We start from the raw sequence: 14,188 nt of genomic DNA on the forward strand, positions 1-14,188 counted from the left end.
TTTTGCACTCCCTGGTTTTTGGTAGCAGGAGGCCACAAAGATGGCTTCTGTGGGAAGCTGCTGGAAGCTTCCGCCATGCCCAGCAGAGCCAATCCTTGACGGCTCTGAAGATGGACATGCTGATGGCCAAAACTGGGCCAATGAGAGAAGCTGGTAAAGCCTCTGTGATGACATATCAAGGAAGGAAATCAAAACAAAGTCCCAGGTGTTTCTGTTAGTCAGGGAAGAGGAAGAGGTGAGACCATGTAAGGGAAGCAACATGGCAACACCAAGGTCAATGGAGAAGGAGGAGGAGGGAGTGCTCCAGAGGCTGGTGCCGAAATTCCTCTGCAGGCTGTGGTGAAAACCATGGTGAGGCAGCTGTACCCCTGCAGCCTGTGGAGGTCCAAGGGGGATGCACAGACCCGCCCACAGTCTGCCTGGGAGGTGCCCACAACAGAGAGGGTGGATGCCTGGAGGAGGCTGTGATCCAGTGGAAGACCTGGTGGAGAGAGAGGGCCCTTGCTTCCAGGCTGGAGCAGCCTGTCCTTGGAGGACTGCACCCCGTGGAAAGAGAGACCCGTGTTGCAGCAGTTTTGGGAGGAGTGTTTGCCTCTCGGAGGAGTTCACATTGCACCAGGTGTGGTTTTGCTGCTGCTTGTGGGAAGTGGACCCACAGGAGGACTTCATGGAGAACTGTCCCCCATGGGAGAGACCCCACCTCCTCAACAGGGGAAGGACTCCTCTCCCAGAGCAGCAGAAGAAAACCTCAGTGATGAACTGATCAGAACCCTCATACCCTGTCTCCCTGCACTGCTGGTGGGCAGAATGGAGGAGCTGGGGGGGGAATAGATATTTTAAGGGCTTATTCTACTTCTCGTTATCCTCCTCTGATTCTGTTTGTAATAAATTCACGTGACAATCTTAAGTTGAGCCTGTTTTGCTCTTGAAGTGTTTTTTTTCTCCCAGTCCTTATCTCAACCCATGAATCCTTTGTTAACTTTATTTCCTCTCCTCCAGCTGTGTCAGGGCAGGGTGAGAGGACCAGTCTTGTGGGCACCTGGTGTTGGGCCAGTGTCAAAGCATAATATCAAAGGATAATATAGAAAGCTTCGATTTTACAGGCCCTTCATTTTCAGAAGATTTTCTAAAAAAGAAAAAGAAGGCATTTACAGCTAAGTGTATTATTTCATCCCTTGAACACTGGTGCCAGTGATAGCAAGTATGGTGTCTCATTTACATTACTATCAAACCACAGTCAAATTAACTTTCTTCCTTTCAAATTGCCAAATACCTTACACACCTGTAATTGAGAGAACTTGGTTCTTGTGTTGAATCTCGCTGTTGAAGTGAGACAGCTCCTTTTTCCAGTAGTACTGCAGATAGTACAGATGAAAATATTTTTAAAGTTCATATAGCAAAAACTTGAATATTAGAAATGGCATATTTAATCAGAAGCACATGTATTAAGGAAAGAGATGCCTTTTTTATAGCATTCTTCAGCGTTAATTCTTGCAGAGGAGGGATTTGTCTACTTGATATCTCAATGGATGGGTATGTTTTCTTCCTAGATCTTCTTATATAACCTTTCTCCTAGATGATATGGGTTTTCTCTTGCATCTGCTGTATGTTTGCATCTCTCCTTGTCTTGCAACTGCATGTGTCCTCCTCTGCAGTAGCATAGAAATGAGAACTGGTGTGTTGACTTTAAGACTTGCTCTTTCACTGATACTGGAATTTTTTTTCCCCCCTTTCTTTCAGGCATCTCTGCACTATGGTTCATGCTAGCATAAATGCCTGATAAATGATAACAATATGGTGTTGGCGTTTTCTTTAAGGGATGTGGAAGGTGACAGAAGTGCTGCCTCAGAGTCTTTCCCTATTTTATTGAAGAGGTTTGTGGACAACCAATATTATTTTCATGATAGCCCAACACTGAGATTGCATATTCTGTCTTCAACAAATTTGTTTGAAAATATTTTTAATTGTTTTAAAGAAATAGGTTGATAGTAAGTGAAAAGAAAGTAATAAAGTCTCTGTAATGCATTTGAAGATGAAGCCAAATTAAGAGAGCATAAAATTGGGCGTGGCATACTTTGCTTATATCTTTGGTATGCAACAACTTCTGTTCACCACCCTTGTAACTTTGAGAGCTGGCCCTGCACAAAATGTGCCACGTGGCTGTGATGTATAGGTGTGCAGACATCACATGCCTTACACATTCCTTTAGTGCTAAAATGTGCTAAAATTAACCGTAACTCTGACCTCAGTGGAAACCTCATAGAGGTCTGTCAAAAGTTGTGCTGTTTGTAGTCTGTGGTGCCATAGGCTCTCTCAGGTCAACAAGAGAGGTAAATATCATAACTCACTTGTCATGTTTCAGGTGTTTTGATATATTGGCTTATTCATTTAGAAGTGTCACTTCAAGATTATGGCAGCTGTGGGTAATTTGGTGTGTGTGCAGTGCGCGTCTGCCAGCACAGGCGTGCTGGTCAGGAACCCAGTCTCTTGCTATTGTGTAACCAACTACGTGAGCTGAAATCTGTACCACTGATGAATCTTTAGCCTGATCTGATTAAAACTTGAGATTTTTATCCTTCAGTTTTGAAGAATTTTATAGTAAATAGAAGTTTTGTCCTGTCATATTCCAGGGAAAAGTAATATTCAGTGATTTCATTACTTAATTTCATTAACCAGGGCTCGTTAAATCCTAATTATTGTTATTGACCCCCAGTGTATGAAGAAATGGGTCCCAGTGATTGGCTATATTGCTGACAAACACACATCACTCACACTTAGAACTGTTCTGAATTTTACTAGAAGTTACATTGTAAATCACTCTCTGAAATGTTACTGTTATTGGGTTTTTGTTGTTCTGACTTATAAGACTTGCTTGAGGAATATAAACATTCACAAGTTTCACCACGTTAAACACAGGCAACCCTTTGCTGGATAGTCTTTTGATGCTCCTGTAATAAATAGAATCATTAATGAAGACAAATTATCAGCATCTGTGCTCAGTCCTTGTTGTCTCCATAATGCTGCTGGAAGACTGACGTGTTGTTTTGGTGTTTTTTTTTTTTTTTTTTTTTTTTTTTTCTCCTGGTTGTTTTATCTGTAGCAGATATAAGTAACTGGAATCACTTTTGAGAAGCATTTCAAAGTATATATATATGTTTCATGACCCTAAATGTATATAATCTGATGGGGTTTTTTTAAACAGCCTCTCAGCTATCATCACTTCCCTCAATAAAGTGTGCATTTCCATGTGCAAGTGGCCATTTTGCTGTAGAATTAGCCACCCGGGGCTAAATTTGCATATTTTTGTGCATGACTAAGGTTCGCTTGACACTTTTTAAAGGGTTGGTGTCTGCCTGTCTGCTTTAGAAGAATTGTTCCAGGGTGTTAGTCTTCTTATAGGATGAAGAACCGACTTTTCCAACATTTTAATGTATCCCTCTTCTTTTACACTGCTTCGTTGATAAGGAAAGTATCTTTCTGTTTTGCACCCGGTTTTATCTTTCAAGTTTTTGAAGACTTTTTTTTTTTTTTTTTTTTCTGCCGTAGCCTTTGTAAGGAAGTAAGGAGTGTGACAGAAAGGTGTGATTTTTAATTTACACCAGAGTTCTCAACAAATAATGACTTTTCACACCCTGTTCTTGTTGCTTAGCCTGCGGCAGGAGTTGTATGGCTACTGTTGTCATATCAAATTAAATCCAGTCATGTAATTCAGAAAGGCATTCCTCTTAAACTTAACCCTTCTAAGTTGCTGAAGTTGACAGGCATAAGAGTGTAGGCTGAAGTGTGTGTCTTTTGGAGGGTCTCTGCTGTTGAAGGATGAAAACAGAAATGTTTTTATTCAAGGAGGTGTGGTTTTTTGTTGTTTGTTTGTTTGGGTTTTTTTTTTCCCTTTTGAGTGCTGATGAGGTTTGTTAGGGTGAATCTTCATATTAGCCTGGAGTTCGCGGCAGGCTCAGGGTATGGAAGGAAATGTTTGACCAACAATGCCAGACACTCACATACTTGTCTGAAAAACTGACTCCAGTAATGTTGTTTTGCTGTGGATTGCAAGCAGGGTCACGGAGCACTTGGTGCTCCTTTAGGTAGTAGAGCTAAAACACATTAATAAGAAAATTCCCCTCAGAGAAAGTCTTCTGGTGCTGAGAAGTTTGCAGTGTGGAAAAAGCTGTGTCTTCCTAAGCAGTCTTCCTCTGGGGAGATCGCTGTTGGTTTGGGGATGTGTTGCACCCCCTCGCCGTCCAAGTGAGTCCTTCAGGCAGGGGACACACGGTATGTGCAGGATTCATCCAGAGGGTGGATGCCCCCATCCCGGCTGCCTTCCCAGGACACCCACTGCATCCTCCCAGGCACCACTGGAGCCTGGGGAAAGGAACCAGCACGTAACAGGAGGAGGAGCAGCCTCCTCCCTTTCGCCTTCGCTGTCCCTAGTTGTTGGTAATTCGGGGTTAAGTATTTGCTGGGTTCCTGCCCTGCGAGGTGGTGCAGAGAGGGTTAAGGTGCTTGATTGACTGTAAGCATGGACGTGACAGACCCTTATCTGATGGTGGGGTGGTTTGTTTTTTTTTCCTTCTGTAAAATGTCAGCCATTTCCTGATGAGCCTGATGGTGGTGGTGAATTTCACACCTTTTTTCTTCTCTGTGTGGAAACCTGGGTGTTAATGGTACTGGAGCAGGTCGTGTTTTATAAGGAATGAGGCTGCCTCAGAGCAGAGGGAAAGCAGGGACGGGAGAGGAGGTGAGGAAAGGGATCCAAGGAAGCTGCCACTTACAACAGGCATTAGCTGGATTATTTTGCGCTATTTTTATTCAGAGCATGTAGATATATAAATTGCTAAGTGTATTTCTTTTGCTATGAAATGTTGGAGTTTGTCTTAGAGTTCAGCACAAGAATAATCCCCTCTTTTCATTTCAGAGGGCAATTTAGCATTGCAGCAACTGAAGATGGAAAGTTGGTCGGTTGAGCAAGTCTGCAACTGGTTGAAACAGAGAAATTTAGGAGAACTAGTTCCTAAGTTCCGTGGTAAGCATTTTTGTTGTTTAGGGGGGTGGTGGTGGTGTTTAGTATCTCTTGCTATGCATTTACTTGGCACTGCCTACCTTGTTTTGGTTTGGGGCATGTGTGTATATGCTAACTTCAGACTTTTGTAGAAATTTGTTAGGGTGAGAACTGACATATATCTGATAAATCAATGTAAGTGTATAGATTTGTTACAAAGTCTGAGAAATCCTGGGGGATGAGATTAAGCCTGTATATAAATAGAGACACCTCAAATCAGAGCTGGCAGTTTAGAAGTCTTGATGGGGCCTGTTTTATGTTGTATGAATATTTTGAAATAATGCAAATGTAGTGTGTAAATGTTTTATGTCTGAGTATATAAACACTCTACAGAAGAGAGCACAGGAATCTGTTATGTGAACCACAGGAATCTGTTATGTGAATCTTGTGTACTCTGTTAAAAAGCTTGATTTCCTTCATCAGCATGTAACAGTCTCCTGTGGTTCAAGCAAGGCCTGATTTAAAGCATTAAAATAGTCACCTACTGCTTCTGTGTGTTTTGGACTTGGCTTTTTGTCAGGGGAAGATATCTGGCCAGTGATTAGGACTCCTGGCACTGGGTGGGAAAGGATGGTGACAGCTGAAGATGACTGTCAGCAGTACAAAGCATCCTTCCCTTTGACCCATCTTCCATCATCATGTTTTTAGGCACATAGGATGTAACTGTAACTATAAAGTAATTCTATGACAGTAATTCTTTTATCCTCTTCAATCTGCAGAAGAAGAAGTAAGTGGAGCAGCTCTTCTGGCTCTTAATGATCGTATGGTGCAGCAGCTGGTGAAGAAGATTGGGCACCAGGCAGTGCTGATGGACCTGATTAAAAAATACCAGCAACAGAAGAGTGGGCTGGAGTCCCTTACATACTGTTGTGAACCAGCTTCTCAAAAATTTCCAGAAGTAGTCAGTGGGTGAGTTTGTTCATGGCACAGCAAATACTAGTCTGAGTATAGTTGTGTTCTTTTCATGGCATTTTAAAACTGGTGTTTACTAGCTCTTCAACTGTACCTGCTTTTTATATTTTATATATTATCTGTAACAAGTGTGAAATGTAAAATAAGGTCCTTACCTTGAGGTTTTAAACAGGGCATCAATATTCCTGAACCACGCCATAAACTTCCTTCATATCCACTTCTAGGACCTAGTTTTCATTTGGATGAAGCACTGTCAAACTTTCATTATAGCTAAGATTTTCTCTGTTTACAATATTAAGCTTTTGAAGAAATTACTTTCAAATGCTTGCAAGTCTTGGAGTAAAATATTGATTTACCCAGAGATAGTATCTGTGCCACAGGTGTATATAAAGGTAGTTTATCAAAGGAAACTCTATATTTGGTCCAGATGTAAGCATTTAATAATCCCACAGTGGAATTATTGAAATTTATTTTGAAACTAGATAGATTTTTAGAAAACAGATTCCAGGGAGACTGTCCTCAGTGATTGTGTTCTGGCTCTTGGTTGAGCAGGTTTTCTTTGTTTGTTTGGGGTTTCTTATGGGAGGGAGGAGGGGGCAGAGTTTATGGGGTGTTTTTATTGGGGATATTTGGGTCAGGGGTTTGTTGATTCTCCCATCCTTTCCCTCCATTCTGTTCTGCTGTAAGTTTTGCAGGGTTATGTTTTTCTTAATGTCTTAGCTGAGGAGAGAAATCCTGACCTCTACGTGATCCCTTTTAAACCCAAGAATCCTGGCTGTAGAGAATGGCTTGCCATGGATGCAAAATGCTTTTTTTTTTTTTTTTTCAAAGGAAAGGATTCTAGCGCTAAAGCTGCATTAGTCACAGTAGGATTAATCCCAGAGGATTAGAACTGCAGAGCATTTGCCTTCATCCAAAGGGAGTCCAGGTTGTGCACTCTGAGGTGATTAACAGCCCAAACAAAAGCCTGATAAACAGGGATAACTGAGTTACTTCCAAACAACTTGAGCTCATGAGCAGAACAAAACTGCCCATGTAGATACATCCTCTTGTCCTTGTGGAAGTATTTGTGAAACTCCTTATGTAGATGCTCCTGCCCCACTGGAGAAAAGGGGATTGCAGGAAGATGATCAAATCACTGCATGTAAGATTTATCACGGGCCTGAAGTAAGCAATCACAGCCAGTCTCAGCTCTCTGCACCAGGGGCCTGCCTATCTGATTTAGAGGGAGCTTCTTCTTTAGGGGCAGGGGTGTCTGCTGTGAGGAAGACTTCTGTGTATAGATCTTGTACTTCATCCAAAGTGTTGTTGATATACTGTGATTTCAGCAGGGGATTCAGAAGAAGACATGTCCTTATGCTCAGGGCAGTTAGAATGCTGCTTTGGATATTCAGCTTTCATCCCTGACTTTGTCAGGGGTGTTTGAATAGACTGTGTCTCAGATTTGGTTGTTTCCCACGTGCTTCTCAGCCCTTGCAGATCAAGCCATGCTGTCCCACAAAGAGCGTGCAACTGCAGTAGGATAAATGTAACAGTTTTCTGTGAAGTTCTGCAGACTCCAAAAATAGATATTAAATGCTTAAAATATCAATTTTTAGTGAATATAATTTACATTGAAATCTTTCCCTACACAGTCTCCTTCCTGGGAAATAAGGTGTTGGTATCCTTCTATTTACAGGGAAGTTGAGTAAATAAGCTGCTCTTCCTGAAATATTTTTTGTGTCAGCAAGAACAACAGACTAAAATCCAAGCAAGTTTAAGATGTATTTTAGGATGAATAAAAAGTCAATATATTCTGTGCATTTTGGGGTATAAAATTATGGAAAAGCATCTATAGTGAAAAAAGTATTTTGTTACGAAAGTAAAAGTTGTATCCTTATGTGCAGATAGCTGTGCCTCTCTTTTCTTAACACTGCAGTGCTTTTCTTAGTGATGTAGTTCAAAATTATTTTTGTCTGTTCAGTGTGTCTTGAACAAAATCCTGTAAATAATTTCTTTTGGTCTACTTCAAGGACTCATGACTAAAGCATACGAGACGCTGTTTTGAACAAACGTAAAATTCATAGTTCTGATAGTTCACAACATATGTGACTTCACATTTCCTCCATTGCTCAGTGACATTAAGCTGGGTTGCAGTGAGTAGAGAAGCCATGATAAGGAGTGCAGTCAGTAGCATCCACAGCTGGGTGTGTGGTTCCCCTGTGGTACCACAGAACAAGGGTAAGAACTGAGTTTGCATGCTCCTAGCCTCTATCATGCAGTGCTTGAGCCCTGGTGAAAACCAAATATCTTTTCTGTTTTGTAGAATTATTTCTCAGTCAGGCCAGTTCCCAAACCTTGCTCACCCTGCCAGGACCCGTGACAGGGTGGAGAGGGCATTGCTCAGGGCAGGGAAGAAAGCATCAGCATCACAGTCTCTTTCTGGGTTGGCTGAAGTCACTGTGGGGCTTCCAAGAGCTGTCAGCAGTATTTCCCTGTTGTATTTCTCATATAAATGCTGTCCCCAGTGCTCTTTGGTGCACTCCTGGCTGCCATCTCTTTATCTTGGTATCCTTGGCTCATCCTCTGACTGTGTGTGGATTGGGCTGACCTCTCCTCCCTGACAGAAAGAGAAAAAAAGTCCTTGGAATTTAGAGTGTGAGAGGTGAACATTTTGTGTGGAAGTAATGGATTTGTGAAAGGACACTGGCCGTGGCTTACATCTCCAGCAGTTTGGATCAGGACACCAAAATAGCATTGTGTCTGTCACTGGTTCAGCAGAAGTAAAAACTGTGCTTATGTGTGTATGAGGAGCAGACACATAGACATGACCAGATAAATATTAAGATGTCTTCCACTTTCACAGTCAATTGTTTCTAAGAGCCACACAGAGAATATATGCTAAGGGGTTTTTTTTTGTTTGTTTCATTTAACTTCATGGCTGAAATACTTTGTTTCATGGAAAGGGAGAACTTCCCTTATAAACATGGCAAACTAATGTAGTTTCCAGTAACAACCTTTTGTGTGTTGAGTGCAGCTGAGGCTGGAACAGTTTCTGGAGCATCTCTAGAGTTCAGATGTTCTGAAGAGATGAGGTTTAAGGGGAAAAAAGCGTGTTTTATGATTGCCATGAATTCTTGGCAGCAAACCAGTACCCCCTATCTTAGCTCTGCCTTTCCCCCAGTACAGGGTAAAACTGCTGGTGTTGGTTTCCACCGACACATCTACCAAAACAAGAAATAACAGGAATGTGAAGAGGAGAGAAGTGGACACAAAGGTTAGATGGAAAGCAGTGATTTGGACTGGCTCATAGCAAAGTGGGTATCTAGAGTTTTTGTTGCTAGTGATGAGCTAGAGCTGGAGCAAATAGCAAGGAACAGTGGACTGTAAGACCAGGAAACATTCGGAGATCTTCTAGAGTGGCTGGAGTAATGCAAAGCTGACTTGAAGCTTTTGACTTAACTTCCAGAAAATACAACTTTTCAAGATTCTGCTTAAATAGAAATGTATTGAAATGCTGTGTAATTAGCTCTTTCAGCCCACCCCTTGCATGTAGTAATGGTTAGTTTTTTCCCAGAAATTAGGAGATGCCAGGTTATGAAGATGGAAGTTACCCTGCAACTCGGAGAAGGCTGATTTTCTTGGGATTTGTAAGTGTGTAGTAATTGCAACATAAATAGGCAGATCTTTCTACATTTTTCCTTTTAATTAGTCTGAGTTTGATAATTGAACTGAGAGATTAAGAGGCATGAGCATAGAAAATCCTGACAAATTCAATATGTTAATTTTTTTCCTTTTCTGTTTCTGTTTTAGAACCCTAAATTTCCTCTTTTCTATGAGATCCACAAGACCTGAGAGTGAGTTTGTTATTTTTTTCTTTCAGGGCTACTGACAGACAGATGTTAAATTCTTCTGGTCCTGTGGAGCAGAATAAATATCAGTGTTCAGCTGAAAATGAAAAAGGAATTATTGATCATAGAGTGTTAAAGCAAAAGTGAGTTTATTATATATTTAAAAATACATTATAAAAATATTTTATTATAAAAAATAAAATCACATAAACAATTTTTGCTTCATTTATACTTTACAAAAAATGATCTTAGTTACTGGAGGTCAGGTTCAGGTATTTCCCGGTGTATTTGGAAAGCAATGAGAACAGAAATTTATGAGGATTTGACTGAATGAAATAGCCTGATGGTGTGACTCCATCCTCAGTCCTTGATCACTGTTTCGTGTCACCTCATGCAGAGGGCAAGATACAGGTTTGTCTTTATCTATCTGATTTTTAAAAATCATATTTTACAGATGTGTTTTCAACAGCAATCTGACAAATTAGTCATTACAGAGTGGAATATGGCTATTCAATAAATTGTGTCCTTGAGGCATCTTAAATATAGCACTTGGGATGGTAGGCATGCTGATTCTATTTGCACACTCATTTTCCTTTGTTATCAAAATAAACCTGCCTAGAAACTGAAGGCAAGACAATGTGATGGTTGTGGGGAGGTTTTTTTTGTTATTTTTTGAGGTTTTTTGTTTTTTTCTCTCCTACCCATGATTTTCTTCTTTGAGATGGGCAGTCAATGTTGAAAGAGTCCTGCTCCTCTTTCAAGGCAATTATTTTCTTGTTTGCAAGGCTCTGTCTGCTTATGATTATCCCCCTTTATTTCCACCTGCTACAACTTCTCCCACTGCTGTTTTTCCCTGTAGATACGATTTAATGCTTTTAAAAGTTCTGGTACTTCTGTTTTTAAAAGAATATCCCAAAAACTCCAAAGATCCTGTCAGCATTGTTATCAAAGAAGCAAACCCAGATCACTCAAACCTTTGGAATAAACCACTAATATGATCCTGCAATATTTAGCTTGTGCTTCTAAAGGGTGCTTATTTAATTAACTTTCCTTGTGGTTTATAAAGAGTTTTAAATGGGTTTTGGAAATCAGAGTAATCATTACATAATGTACAGTTTAAATTATTGGTATTTGTTGAGAATTATACTTATAGCCTCTGTTTCCTCATTCATTTCAGCCAAGCTGAAAAAGAAGAACTTAAAATTTGTGGGTTGTGGTGTTTTTTTTTTTTTTTTTTTTTTTTTTTGTTTTTTTTTTTTTTTTTTTTTTTTTTTTTTTTTTTTTGTTTGGTTTGATTTGGTTTTGGTATTTTCTGTTCGATTTGTGTTTGATTGTTTTAATTTGTGTCCAGTGTTGGGGTTTTGAGGTTTGTTTTTGGCTTCGGTTTTGTTTTCCTAGAAGATTCATGGAGCCACAGTTTCAATAAGTGACTTTACTGGAAAAGAATTAATGGATGCTTTTATGGATTATTAATGCTGGTGAAATCGCTCCAAGTTTTTCTGTTTTTCCTGTGTAGGTAGTCCTAACAACTGTGTTAAATACACTCTTCTATATTACTAAATATTACCAAAATATAAAATAAGATTGTTTAAACACAAAAATAAAGAATGAGTGGATGAAGCAATTGTATATTTTTTTTCTTGTATTGAGATTGGGCATGAGTAAAACCAGATGAGGCTTGTAGGCTACTCCAATGGAATAATGCTTTGCTAGTAATGGCAGGAGTAAAAACAGCCAATCTTTTTGTTAGTCTCCCAAGAAGATTAATCTTGAAGCAGTGCCTATCTGTGAAGAAAATAAGATAGACACAGAGGACAATTTAATAAATACATTTCCCATATTCCCGCTTTCCTGTGCTGGAGTACTAGCAGTTTTATGGCTCCTGACAGCCTGGGGTTTATCTTGTTGCTAAGACAGAGGTTTTTATTATTTGTAGATACCTGATACTGCTGTGGAAATCCAGCCTTTTATTGGTTGGTTTATATGTTCTGTCTGCCTTTCTTCAACATGTTTGCTTAGCAAAATGACATCCCTAATGTATCCCTTTTCCACTCTTTCCAGTTTTATGATGGTCCAGCTGTTTTCCCTCAAGAGTGATGTCCTGGTACATGTTTATTTGTACATTCATTTTTTTCTATAAAAAAGTGTTCTGTAGCTCTTGAATGCTGTGTAACAGATTTACTGTCTGAATGCCTTGGAGCAATTTGCTCAGAGCACAAGCAGGATAACAGATCTTCCAGCCAGCCTCAACAGGTTTGAACTGCTCCAATTTGCTGTGAGTTTGGAAGATGTGGCCAGTGCTCAGCTAAACCTGGGCCTATAAGTGCTCATATACCTATAAAGCTATTGACAGAATATTGGTGCTGCTGCCTGCATAAATTTGAGCTGATAGCAAGGACATTGAACTGGAAGATTTACATTTCCCTTTACCTTTACAAATTTGGCATCCATCTCCAGGATGGCCGTGATGGCCTGCGTGGGTCATCCATTCCTCAGTGGAGGAAATGTCTTTAGCTAGGCCAGTCCCACATCTGTTTTGGTCAGGCTACAGCAACTGCCCTGACTGCTGGGTGGCTGCACCTGTGTCTTTAATTATGATATGTCATTCTGCTAATGATCTTCAGAGTGTTCCTTCCTTTGCCTCCTCTATAACCTATACATCAGTATCGTTGGTCTGATGTGTTTCATCAGAAACACACTTATGCTTGTGCTTTAAAAAAAAAGAAAATTTTAAAAAGAAAAAAGAGCAGTTAGCCTGAAAAATTGTCACCTAGTCATTTACTTCAAATGATTTTGCTCCATTTACACAAGAGGGCAAACATTACTTTTCTATACATACATATACACACAAATGTAGCTATAATCCTACAGTGAAAACTCAGCAGGACTGTGCTTTTTTGATGTACAGCTTAAGAGTTTCTTAGTTTCTAAGCAAAGATCTTATTCTTGATATCATAAGAATTATTCCTGGCATATGTGATTCTTTTTTTCTGCTATCTCATAAGGACATGAAAACCAGACTTAGAAAAACCACGCTAAGTCTTTGACAGGGGTCAGTAGTAGGAGAGAAGTACTGCCTGTCTATTTTGTTCAGGAGTACAGATGTCAGATGCTTTATTTGATGTTACCTTTGGTATAACATACCAGAAAAACAATTTCATTTCTATGATTTCTGATAACTTCACTTCAATTATTATTGCATCTTCACAAAACCTGTCTTATCTGCAAGTTTCAGTTTGGTTTGTTTGGGGCTTGGGGGAGATGTTTTAATTTTAGGTTTTTAATTTATGTGGATGCAAGAATTTCTGCCACTTTTTTGTTTTAAGTCAGCATTTCATGTCTCTGTCGTTGCAGCAGTATACTTAAGGATACTAACCTAAAAGACCTTGAAGACTCATAATAATAGTTATTGCCTGTTGTCACAATGTTTTGAAAGTCAAGACAGCTGGACTCATGGTTTTGGAGCCCTTCAGGTCATCGGAGCTGAATTTATTGGCATGGTGCTGTGAGTCTTCCACAGAATTTTGCAGGAAAAAAAGAAATAAATTGATGTGTCTTTTCTCTTCCACACCAGAAATGAGCAAGGCTTACAAATGACTTGCAGAGGACACTAATTGCTTATTAAGGTCTAGCAAAGTCATAACAGCAACACAACAAAAATTCCAAAACCCATAAATTTCTTTGGATATGGTATAACATATCTTACAGGGGTGAATATGAACAAACCCTGTTTCTTTTAAATGGCCTGATTTAGCTGGCAATTTTGTCAGTTGGATTCCCTAAGGAGCATTTTTTTCTTCCCTTCTCTATCACCCACAGCTGCTGCCCTCACATGAGGTAAAAGTGCAAAGCCTTCCCTTATGTGATGCAGCTCCTCAGACTGTCAGAAAATCCGGGCTTCTTCTAGAAGAAGGTTGTGGCTGCACCTTGCAAACTTTTTTGGAAGCAGACTAATTTTGTCTGTAACTTCGCGCTCATACCGAGCATGATGGTACCTTTTCTATAGAAAGGGTACTGCAGAGGAAGCTGAAGTGGGAACTGCTCTGGGAAATGGGCAGCTTTGGCTCATCTCACAGCTCCCACATCCCAGCCTTGCTGAAGTTAACACTGCTGTGGGTTACCTCTTTTTCAGTCTAAGGGTACCTGCCCTTATGTTTAGTTGGAACTAAAAAATATAAGACAGCATAAAGTACTAGGTAGACTGCAAATCCCAGGCTTTAGGGAATAACTGGGAAACCTTGTATTTGTGTTCAAAAGTTGGAAATGAGAATGAAGCACCAAAAGAAAATGACATGGGGATCTTTCAGACGCAGATATCAGAATTGTGAATAGAAAAATAGAGCCCTTTTTCATCAGACTGTTGAAGTTTCATTTGATATTTCATCTTCTG

General features: G+C 40.0%; 1 protein-coding gene across 9 annotated transcripts in view; it reads left to right on the forward strand.

Annotated features, from left to right (window-relative positions):
* Window positions 1-223: 223 nt before the first annotated feature.
* Window positions 224-14,188, forward strand: part of SAMD3 (sterile alpha motif domain containing 3) — a 39,816-nt gene continuing 25,851 nt past the window's right edge. For 2 of the 9 annotated variants that reach the window (XM_040059247.1, XM_040059251.1), the window contains exons 1-4: window positions 224-619; window positions 4,913-5,020; window positions 5,776-5,965; window positions 9,831-9,941. In XM_040059247.1, coding sequence (XP_039915181.1) covers window positions 4,942-5,020; window positions 5,776-5,965; window positions 9,831-9,941 — 380 coding nt within the window. In that variant the 5' untranslated portion in view covers window positions 224-619; window positions 4,913-4,941. Of the gene's footprint in view, window positions 620-4,457; window positions 4,544-4,912; window positions 5,021-5,775; window positions 5,966-9,155; window positions 9,225-9,524; window positions 9,598-9,830; window positions 9,942-14,188 lie in introns of those variants that run through there. The other 7 variants (XM_040059250.1, XM_040059252.1, XM_040059257.2 and 4 more) reach the window with 7 other exon arrangements.

Source organism: Hirundo rustica, chromosome 3, assembly GCF_015227805.2.
Source record: "Hirundo rustica isolate bHirRus1 chromosome 3, bHirRus1.pri.v3, whole genome shotgun sequence".
Taxonomy (NCBI): domain Eukaryota; kingdom Metazoa; phylum Chordata; class Aves; order Passeriformes; family Hirundinidae; genus Hirundo; species Hirundo rustica.